The 12,069-nt window shown below is 41.5% G+C and overlaps 1 protein-coding gene across 1 annotated transcript in view; it reads left to right on the forward strand.

Annotated features, from left to right (window-relative positions):
- SDE2 (spliceosome associated SDE2) overlaps window positions 1-12,069 on the forward strand; it is a 28,822-nt gene that overhangs the window by 13,605 nt on the left and 3,148 nt on the right. Inside the window, exons 4-6 of the mRNA XM_085887771.1 lie at window positions 2,080-2,252; window positions 5,819-5,915; window positions 8,580-9,066. Of these exons, the coding sequence (XP_085743897.1) occupies window positions 2,080-2,252; window positions 5,819-5,915; window positions 8,580-9,066 (757 nt within the window). The remainder of the gene's footprint in view (window positions 1-2,079; window positions 2,253-5,818; window positions 5,916-8,579; window positions 9,067-12,069) is intronic.

Raw genomic sequence — 12,069 nt, forward strand, 5'->3', positions numbered from 1 at the left:
TTGTATATGTGACCACGACAAATTGATTCAGTTTTGATGAAGATCCAAATCCGGATCTGGATACGAGAATTATTTAATTAAAATGTATTGGGCCCAATCTATATGTTCTCGTGGATCAGGCATTACATGCCGGAGGTATGCACTCCACCGAGTGCCCTTCTAGTTTTTGGTTCACGAGTCAGTAAGTGACCACTATATTCGTTATGGGTGTCTGTCTGTCTGTCTGTCCCGAGCATAGCTCCGTGGGTTTTGATCCGATCCTGATAAAATTTGGGTGGGAGGTTTATATCATGATCTAGATGTGTTTTCCTGAGAATGGGCGTGCTGCACACATTATGGGCGGAGCCACGCCCAAAAAACGTGTTTTCAGGGGGTAGCCGGTTTCAACTTGCATCTTGTCCGAGGGGGTTTGTCGAATCTGGCAGTGGTTTCGGTATTTGGTTAGCCCAATGGCACCTGCATAGCCCCACGGAGCTCGATTTTTCATTTTCTTCCGAAGGTCAAGGTTACAAGGTCACGAACTTAGAAAATGTCAAAAAAATCAATAAATTGGGCATCGAGCTCCTTGGGTTTTCAACTGTTTCGAATGAAAGTTGGTATGCAAGTCGTGCTCTTCGAGTACTACAACTTTCATCATTTACGTTTTTCCCGATTCCCGCCATAAAAAAATAAAAAAGGCGAACTACGTTTAGGATTTTGCAATTCGTGCTCGATTTGTAGTGCTCTTCGATGACTACAACTTTCATCATTTACCTTTTTTCCCGATTCCCACCAGTTTGCCCGTGGCGTCCCCTCGATGGTCAAAAAATAAATAAACCAATGTCACCCGCAGGGTGACCCGTATCTTGCCAAAAGGTGACCACGTGTGACTTCTTTAAGGTCACACTGAGGTGAACAGAGCTGCTATCCACCAGGAGCGACTCCTTGAGGTATATCTGCCTACGAGAGATTCCGATGAGAATCGTTCTACAGAGTAACCATGAAAAATATGCTTTTGCCTCATAACGTCACCAAATGACGTCATAATGTCTCAAGCTTGACATATCTAGAAAGCACTCATCGAGGTGTTCAATTTGAGGTACCACACGATATGGTTCCTAAAACTTGAAAATTTGACCTTGGGGTCAAATATGTTTGACCTGAGGCGCTAACCATGAAGGTCAAGGCCAATCGCCACCAAAAATTAATCAACTGAGCGCCAGACCATGAACTATATTCCCATGAAGTTTGAAGACGATCCGATCAAAATTACTCAAAAAATAAGGGTTTCGTCGACTCCCCTGATTTGCGACAAAGTGACCTTGACCTTTGACCTTGACCTTCAAAATTTTGTGCGCTGAAAGGGACCTCTATAGGCCTCTGATATGCGAAGTTACAAAAATTTCTAATGATAACTGTGCTCTGCAGAGTGATTTATACGTGATTACAGACCAAAAAAAAAAAAAAAACATATGAAGGTCAAGGCCAATCGCCACCAAAAATTAATCAGCTGAGCTCCAGACCATGAACTATATTCCCATGAAGTTTGAAGACGATCCGATCAAAATTACTCAAAAAATAAGGGTTTCGTCGACTCCCCTGATTTGCGACAGTGACCTTGACCTTTGACCTTGACCTTAAAAATTTTGTGCACTGAAAGGGACCTCTATAGGCCTCTGATATGCGAAGTTACAAAAATTTCCAATGATAACTGTGCTCTGCAGAAATTTTTTATACGTGATTACAGACAAACAAAAAAAACAAACAAAAAAAAAAAACATACAAGCTGACTAACATATCTTGCAAAAACTTCGTTTTGGCAAGATAAAAAAGGCGAACTGTGTACATTGCTCGTGAATCATCGCCATCTCCAGACTTGTTCATTTTTAACCTCTGTACCATTCTCGTAAGGCAGCATTGTTTACAGCGATATTAATGAAAGAGTACACAATGTAGCAAGATGAGAAATGCTGGTTAGCAGGTCTGTGGTGTAACTGCCACAGGGGATGCTCAAGTAACGATGGTGCAGTCTTATATAATTTGTAAATGCCAAATGTGTGAACTGTGCCAGTGAGTATAAATGCATATATGTGAGTGCAGAATGACAGAGTGGCTGAAGGAGGAAGAAGCACGGGAGGCAGAGCGAGAGCAGGAACGGCTAGAGCGACTAGAGCGACGTCTTGCTGGGCCTCGTGCCCCTCGTTTTGCAGATCCTGAGTTTGAACAACAGCTTCGAGACATGGCTGAATCTGTGAAAGATTCTGTGATGAAGGGTAAGTTAAATGTGACATTTTTCACGTGGGTTCATCTGACATCTTCAACAAAAGTCTTGAATTCCCTCTATCACACCGACATCTCAATGCCTCTTACTTATATTAGGAAACAGCTCGGTTAGTTTTTTTGTTGAATTGTCATTTTTAAATGAAAGACCACCTTGTGGCACCAATGATCACCACCTCCCACCAGTAGAGTTGCAAAGTAATCAGCAATTCTCTAGCAAATACACCAGAGCATCAGAAGGGCAGTCTTCTTTTGTGTTCAGCACAAGGCTGTGGGGTAACATCATTGGCTGAAGGCACAGCTCTGCTGCTGATGCAGAGCCCCCTGTATGTGAGAGCAGGAATTTAGAATTTGTTCATGGTGCCGGTGATAGCTCGCCTACTCTTCGTGAAGGGCACGGTGGGATGTTTCACGTCCACCAACTAATTCCAGCAGTCGAGACTCCCGTTTACCATCCATTCAAGTTGACGGCACACACATTGAATCACGCTGCCTGTGAAATACCAGGATAACAATTTATAGCTGGGTAGGGATTCAAACCCAGGCTATACACCTTGGGCATGAGTATCCGTACTTCCAAGTTAATCTGTCAGCAAAAGGCCAGTGAGCTATTAACAATGCCAGGTGGAGGGGGAGGGAGAAAAATAAGGGATCAGTAATATTTACTTTAAAAACAAGAATAGTCTGGTAATTCTGGCCATCAGTTGGGGATTATAGATGACACTGTCATGTACCTGGGAAGCATGACTCAAGCCTTCATCAGGCCTGAAGCCTGGATGGGATGACAATGTGGTTTTTGGCTCTTTTACAATGGACAGAAAAATTCTATCTTCAACTTGTATTAAAATTTTGCTCTAATGGTTGGAAAAGATGCCTCGAGGTTCTCGAAGGTGTGATTTTAACCCAAATATTTGATACTATCTTGTGAATGGCCACACACCACAAAAGCGCCAACCACCAGCAGTCGCCGTGGGAACCGTACTTGTCATAATGATCATTTTGAAGATGACCATGCTTTCAATTTAATTGGATAACACAACCGAGCAGAGAATGCACTTTGTTCTTCGACCAGGATCCGAATCTCATCGGTAATGAATTGGTGTAATTAACCCAATTTAATCCTCCAGGTGTCCAGGGTTTTCCAAACCAAACGCGACAAGATGGTGGGAAGCAAAACACGGAAGCGCACGCTTTCTTTGAAATATTTACGAAACAACTACAGGACAGGACAGACAAATTGAAATTCCAACTCGGAAGACGGACATGGACGGATGTGACTTTTGTCGCTCCTTTGTCCACGTTGCCACTCCAGCAATACGGCGACAGATATCTTATCCCTCTCACAGACACTTAGTATACGTTCAAAATGTTCTAACAAATGCAAGATTTCCCTCTGGTGGCTAAAGCCTTCATTCCAATGACTGAACCCTCTGCCCTCCACCTCCTCCCTATCGCTTCTCCATAAATGTAACGAAACAAATGAAATTGTGATGCACAACATGAGGAACCGTAATAAATGGACAATCGTCATTAAATATCTGTGCGACAAAGTCCGCACAGAGCCCCCTTTCTTTTGCTGCTCATCCCACCACCTCCCCAGTTTCACGAAGATGACACCAACACCAATTGCTCAAAGAGAAAATGGACACTTATCCTTACTCTAATTTGCTGATGAATCCCACAAGCAGAGATTGAGATAAGAATGGAAGGAGATGGGGAAAAGCAAAAGGACAAAATATTTGGGAAAATGGTTGTAAAAAGATGTGGAGAAGGGATGAAGATAAAGGAGTCTAAACACACAGGCTGGTAGAGTGATGGCGCACTGCTTTGCAGGTACCGGAGCTTAATGTGCTCGTCTTCCCCACGCTCTGCCCGTTTACACAAGCTACATTCTCCTGTTGGGTCACTCAAAACGGCTGTTTGGGCTCTCTGCTCCAGCTGCACGAAATATAGCCCCATTGCCATCATGGCCCCTCTGCTCAGGGCCATCCCGTAGCTGAGCGCAAGCTGCTTCTGTCCATAAACCCCGTATTCCAATGCATGTGCTCTTTGTTACGGACAAACAAAACAGACAAACTGCGGGTTATGTTTTAACCCCTGTTTGTCTGTCTATGAGGAGGATATCTTTAAAACGTTATGGACGGATTCGGCCGAAACTTGGTGGACAGGTTGGGTATGTGACGACGACGAATTGATTTGTTTCGATTTTGGTGAAGATCGAATCCGTATCCGGATGCGTGATTTATTTATTTATTTATTAAGTAATTCTTCACCATTGAGGAGGAGGTACCAAAATGATACATAGCATGATATCTCAAAATGTTGTGGATGAGTTGGTTAGGTGACGAGAACAAGCCGATTCAATTTTGGTTCAGGTCTGGATCCAGATCCGGCCTATCGGTGGGATATAAAACTGTTCTCGTGTTTTTTTAAATCACTTTTCACCATTGAGAGATGGGGCCAAAAACGATCTGTAGCACATCTCAAAAAGTTATGGACGGATTCAGACGAAACTTGGTGAACAGGTTGGGTGTGTGAGAAGGACAAATTGATTTAGATTTTGGTGAAGATCCACATCCAGATCTAGAAACTAGAATTTTTAAAGTTATTCTTCACAATTGAGAGACTGGGCCAAAAACAAATATCTACCACGATATTTCAAAATGTTGTGGACGGATTGTGACAAAACTTGGTGGATGAGTTGGGTAGGTGACAAGAACAAGCCGATTAGATTTGTGTTAAGGTCCGGATGCAGATCTGGCCCATCAGTGGGATAGAAAATGTAAACTGTTCAGCCTGGCGGAGGTATGCGCTCTACCGAGTGACGTTCTAGTTCTTCGTGTGATGCATGCGCAAGTTCCTTTTGTTCTTAGCTCATGAACTCGGCTTTCCCTCAGTTCCATATTATGTGCCCAGTATCAGCCTGAATTAAAGAAGACCCTTGGTGTATCTTGCACACTAATCCTTCCTTGGGTTTGATAGCCTCACTGGCCATTTAAGAACAAATTAGGGATCGGAGGGTTAGGTTTGTTAAATGGCGGGATGTCTGCAGTGCTTGTGGGAATAGTTTGCAGACTCCTGGTCGACTTGTTTGGACTTATGATCCAACACATTTCTGATTGCGAACACGAATGCCCTACTTCAGATGTGATATTCACTTTTTGGAGACCCTCCTCCCCTCTCCCCCCTCCCTCCATCTTTGTTACAATACAATTTCATACATTTATGTTGCTTGTTTCTTCCACTCAGCTATATCGCGACTCGTTTCTTTCACTCGGCTCGAGGTTGCTTGTCATAAGTGTATGTGTGATAATTATATGCGGATTACTTTATCTATCCTACTTGAATCATATCATTTTCCTCCTATTTGTATGTCGCCTGTTCGATGATGAAACACCTTTTCTCTTGGCAGGTCTTGTACTTTTTCTCAGTCATGCTTTGTGTTTTTATCATCACAGATTGTTCATAAAGCTTTTATTTTTGCATCATTTTTACTTTCAGTTGATCCCATATACAGTATGATGTACACTCTAAGCTGATGTAATTTGTAACCATGCAGGCCTGCAAGCTGCCAGTAGCAAGGCATCAGTTGGGAGTTCGCGGAAACGACCCTGCCCCACTGCTTCGGCCACATGTAGCGAACGGAGTTTACTCTGGTGAGTAGAGAGAGGGCTGGTTGTACCAGGTTTGATGATTTGCAGTGTAATCCATTTTGAGTTTCCTTTCCAAAGAGAGACTTGTCAATCGGGCGCCATTAGTTAACCGGGTCCTCGTGCCTCTTGACTTCTCTTTGTGGGACATCTGAAATCTGTTGCGTTAACTTTCCCAGGAAGGAAGCGAAGGAGAAAATGATCTGAGTCGACCAACATTAATGTTGACGTGTTGAGGAATGTTCAAGCATCTTGTTTGAAACTGATTCAGAAGTTTATTGATGATGGTGGTGAATATGTTTGAACATCACAATTGATTGTCTTTGTGTGAAAACCTCCGTCAACCTTTGGTGAAAGCATAGCCCTTTTGTGGCGGAGGTAATGATGGAAGATGTAAGATGAATGTTGCGTCCAAATGATGCCTGACTTGTGCCACTCCCTCGACATGTCTCACATAAATTACAAGGATATTAAGAGGCAGTGAATACTGTATTTTACGTTGTATAAACCACACTTTTTATCGGCAAAAAAGGTCAAAGTTGGGGGTGCGGTTAATACACGGGTGAAGAAAAAAAATCAGTCTTAAAAATGATTAATGATGAATTTCAATTATATTCCAAATGAACATTTTTGTACCAGTCAGAACTGCTGTTAAGCTCAATTCCACCGTTTGAAGTTTGAAAATCAGTTCAGATGAAGAGTTTGGACGGAGTTTTATTAACCGTATGTGGAAATTAAATGTCACGCTCAGAAACGTCGGGAAACGTCTGGGGTTTAGGTGTGTGGCGTAATATAGAGCCTCGTGGCTCTGAAAACGCCGTTAAACACAAAAGAAGAAGAAGAAGAATAAGAAGAACACCTGGTCTCACATCAAAAGAATAATTATTCACAATGGCTCGAGTCCAACAACGGAGCACCCGAGAGTAATGGAGGGGTGCAGTGTGGGGAGAGGGAGGGGACACACAGGGTCAGCAAACAATTAAGGGGATGAAATAACAGAAGGAAAAACTTTGGATGAAAGAGCAATGGAAAGGAGGATCGGGGGGAGAGGGGAGATGTGACAATAACCTACAAGAAGGTTTGGCTTGGGGCGGTTTAATGAGAGGAGAAGAGAGTAAGGATGCTGGATGACTCGAGGGATTGCAAGCTATCCAAGAATAAAACGGAAAGGTGGAGATCAGTGTGGGAGAAAGGTAATTTTTTTTTTAATGAGAGTAATGGGATACGAGGCATTTAAAATTGATTTGAATTTTATGATATTGGAGTTTACTGTGAGTGAAGAAAGAATAAAAATAAAAATAAAAACCAGAGCAAACAACAATGAGATCGGGGATTAAATGAGCTGAGAGAATGAGGAACAAGTGACTTCAATTTTTTTTTAATACCCTGTTTCATAGATTTTTTATTATTATTACAATCGACTGGAATCAACAAAATATATCAAGATTATGCTTAAGTCATCGGTTTTCCTTTCATTTGATAATTTTTACAGCGCGTGCGCTGTATACAATTGCACCGAGTTTGAAATGTCCCCGCCGGCATCTACCACGTCTCCCACGTCTCCGGTGTCCCCCCCCCCCCCCCCACGTGCAATCGAACAATTTCATTCCTTCTGTTATATATATAAAGGTGCTTATCACAATACTAACAAGATTTTTACATTTCAAATATTAAGTACGCTTTTCAATTGTTTTTTCAACTGAAAAAGCATAAATTGCATATTTTAACATTAGTGTACTCATTTGCTTCACCACACGCGCTGTATTGAAGGATTTCACTTGTTTTTAATCATTACTGTCCATTTTTCTGGAAGATGTCAAAATTTAACTTATCTGGGTCAGACATTAATACTCTGAGTGAGTGGTCTCTGTTTTTTTGGTGACTATTTCAAAGGGTCTTCAAGTCCAAAAATATTTAAAACCACCGGTGTATTGGTGTGTCGGATTTTTATTACGGAAATGTGAGCTACGAGGCATTTTTACCCTTCGCTTTGCTGACAGATTTAATCAAACTTTACATTCTGCTCTAATCACTCTTTAATTTGCCTGAGGTGGTCTTCTATCTGCTTGGAAGTCAGCCAACATCACCTTCGTCAACCATCCTTGCTGCGTATATAAGGCGCGAACAAAAATAACTTCCGTTTCACTGTGAAGCTCATTGTTAGATGCTTTGGTTTAAACCTCTGCTTAAAACGAGTGAAATGAAACATTTTAAAAGATTTTGAATTGTTCTCACTCAGATTTCAACATCGCCGTTAATGCATATTATTAAAAAAAATTATTTATACAAAAAGATTATTTGGAATACCGGCTCCCACCAAGTGACACTAAACGATGCACATTTACATCGAGAGAATTGGGGTCTTCCCGCCACCTTGAACTCCCTTCCCCAAATATGCTACCCTGACAGAAACCATACTCGGGGTACTCGTAGGCAACATGCAAAATTTGGGTCGGTAGGTTTTTAGTTTTTGAAGCATATATCAACAAACAAATATACAAATTCACTTTTATAGTATCGATGTGCCTGGATGTGAACATAACTACTTATCCCCCCCCCACTTCCACAAAACTCCTCTACTCACACCCCCTTCCCACTTATGCCACCCCTCCTCCTTCCCCATTCTAGTTTGTCGAACCAAGATTGTTTTGTTGGTATGTGTTGATACAGGATTGGAGTCGAAGGAATCCCTGCCAGTGACGATGACTCGGATTCATCCTCTGAAGAAGATCCCTCTGTTCCAAAGAAAAAAGCTGTTCACAAACTTGAGCATGATGGAAAAGGAACATCATCAGATCATGACTTCCCAGGACAAGATTCAGATGTCCATCAAATGGGATCCACTGATATTCAAGGACATTGTTCTCCTTCAGCAACTTGCATTCAAGTTTCAACAGACACACTTGTACAGATGAATTCTGGTGCTGGGACTCGCTTTAGCCCAGGAGCTTCCAGTGAGTGCTTTGCTGGTACTTCTACCGTCACTCCCAGCCCTGAAATTTCATCTTGTCCCAGTGCTGTTGAACCTGTTCCTGTGATCTCTGAAGCATCAGGCAGTAATGTTGTCATGAACAACTCAACGGGATGCTCTGGATGCTCTGATGGAGTGAAAGAGCCCAAAACGAATGCTAATGGCAACAACTCCACACAAGAACAGGTAAAAATGGCTAACCAAATATTGTGTGCAGCACCATGTATTTTTCTTGATGTTTTTGTGTTGGCTGCTATTTTTAATGATTAAATGGTTATGTGGTCACTGGTCAGTGGAACGTTGCAAACAGCCATAATGTAAAATACCAGGCAGGAGTGTGCCTTTTATCCTTTGTAATGCAGATCTGATGCGTAGTTATCCCGCACATGTGAAATTAAGTGTGATTAAGCAATTGGTTTGCATCTGTCCCATCCATTCATCCACAAACGTCAGTTTACGATCGAGGAAGAACTTGATTTAAATTGAATGTTAGATTTTGAACATGAATCGGAAAACCACCCTGTGGTTTCGCAGAACCTTGGCTCTGAATTTGTCTTGATCGATCGTACATGCGCAGAGAGGAGTGAGATGATTTTTATCTTGCCAAAACGAAGTTTTTGCAAGATATGTTAGTCAGCTTGTATGTTTTTTTTTTTGTTTGTTTGTTTTTTTGTTTGTTTGTTTGTTTGTTTGTCTGTAATCACGTATAAAAAATTCTGCAGAGCACAGTTATCATCGGAAATTTTTGTAACTTCACATATCAGAGGCCTATAGAGGTCCCTTTCAATGCACAAAATTTTGAAGGTCAAGGTCAAAGGTCAGGGTCACTTTGGCACAAATCAGGGGAGTCGACGAAACTTATTTTTTGAGTAATTTTGATCGGATCGTCTTCAAACTTCATGGGAATATAGTTCATGGTCTGGCGCTCAGCTGATTAATTTTTGGTGGCGATTGGCCTTGACCTTCATATGTTTTTTTTGTTTGTTTTTTTTGGTCTGTGATCACGTATCGATCACTCTGCAGAGCACAGTTATCATTGGAAATTTTTGTAACTTCGAATATCAGAGGCCTATAGAGGTCCCTTTCAGCGCATAAAATTTTGAAGGTCAAAGGTCAAGGTCACTTTGTCGCAAATCAGGGGAGTCGACGAAACCCTTATTTTTTGAGTAATTTTGATCGGATCGTCTTCAAACTTCATGGGAATATAGTTCATGGTCTGGAGCTCAGCTGATTAATTTTTGGTGGTGATTGGCCTTGACCTTCATGGTTAGCGCCTCAGGTCAAACATATTTGACCCCAAGGTCAAATTTTCAAGTTTTAGGAACCATATCGTGTAGTACCTCAAATTGAACACCTTGATGAGTGCTTTCTAGATATGTCAAGCTTGAGACATTATGATGTCATTTGGTGACGTTATGAGGCAAAAGCATATTTTTCATGGTTACTCTGTAGAACGATTCTCATCGGAATCTCTCGTAAGCAGATATTCCTCAAGGAGTCGCTCCTGGTGGATAGCAGCTCTGTTCACCTCAGTGTGACCTTAAAGAAGTCACACGTGGTCACCTTTTGGCAAGATACGGGTCACCCTGCGGGTGACGTTGGTTTATTTTCTTTTTCGTCTGTTTGTCTGTCTGGCAATCAAACAAAATTGAAAAGCATTTGAAAGAGGAAAGTTCCTGTTTTTAAGCACATCATAAAGGACACAAACAACAGGCACGAAGAACTAATGTAATGTGTTGGATAGGGTGATGGATAATCACTGTGTCAACAGCAGTAAATTTCTGGAATTGTTTTTTTTTTATATGACCTTTACAGCCTTAATTTTATTTCATTTGGATTGCATACTTCAACACTGCATGGGGTAAGGTGTTCTAAAGAACTCTCCAGTAGACATTGTATTGGGCACAACCATAGATCTTTCCTCTTCCCCTCCACCCACACCTTTCTCTTCCTCTCTCTGATGTACCATACTCTTCACAGAGTGTTAGTGCCGCCAAAGCAGCTTCCTGAGTAAGAGTTGTACTGGGTGGTTTGCCATTGCCTTCCAAGCAGTCGTTTGGGCAGGAATTTGGAATTTGACAATTGTGCCCGGCGATAGCTCACCTACTCTTCTTTACGGACACGGTGTGGTCTTCAATGTCCACCAACTAATGCCTGCAGATGGGACGCCCAGTTTGATATCCATCCGAGGGATGGCACACACATTGCTGAATCACCCTGCCTGTGAAACACTGGGATAACAGTTTATAGCTGGTTCGGGATTCAAACCCAGACGAGACAGCTTCGAGACGAGTGTGCATACTTTTCCGCCATCCTGCCAGCCCCTATGCCGACCTTTTCAGGGAAACATTATTCATTTGCCTTTTATCTCGTCTATAATATCCTTGAAGTGTATTTTGTTAATTTTATGTGAACCCTTTCACCTCATGGTCTCCACAAAACATTTATCTTGCAACTCACTTCACTTCCACAGACTTCAAAAGCTAGCTTGCTATGCATGCACTGGCACATTAGCAACAAGTTAACCACATTTATATGGATATATATATATATATATATATATATATATATATATATATATATATATATATATATATAACAAGAAAAAGAGCAACCAGAGATTGCAGACCCTCACCAGGACTTCTTTTGAGTGGTGTAGTTTTTATAGGTTTTAGGGTAAATCCAATATGGCTGTCAAACCATCTGACCCATGATATCATATTTGTGAACATTTTGTTCCTCATGAACAGGCGCTCATATGTCTAAAGCTTCGCCTCGATTTGTTCAGCCATTTCAGAGATTTTTGAAGGTTCATTTTTTTTTATAAACAATATGGCTGCGGAATGTTGTGACCAATGTCATTTTTTTTTTCTTCTGTGGACCATTTTATCCCGAGATGACCCTCAAAAATTTCCATACTGATTGGATGTGGCATTCTGCATATGCAATTATGACGTCATAATGAGGACACCAATGACGTCATTAAAAAATCACTCATTCCCCATGAGGAGAGTACTTGCTATGTGCCAAGTTTCAATTTTTTCCTTGGTGCGATTTCAGAGATGGAGGTCCAAAGTTTTTCCAATATGGCTGCCACACCACGTGACCTATGATGTCATAATTATCATTAAAACTTTCTGCATGAGTTTCACCAATGGTGAAAATTTCATCTCAATCCGACAAGCGGTT

The sequence above is a fragment of the Eptatretus burgeri genome, chromosome 7 (genome assembly GCF_056783735.1).
Source record: "Eptatretus burgeri isolate ZD-2024b chromosome 7, Ebu_testis_v1, whole genome shotgun sequence".
Classification (NCBI taxonomy): domain Eukaryota; kingdom Metazoa; phylum Chordata; class Myxini; order Myxiniformes; family Myxinidae; genus Eptatretus; species Eptatretus burgeri.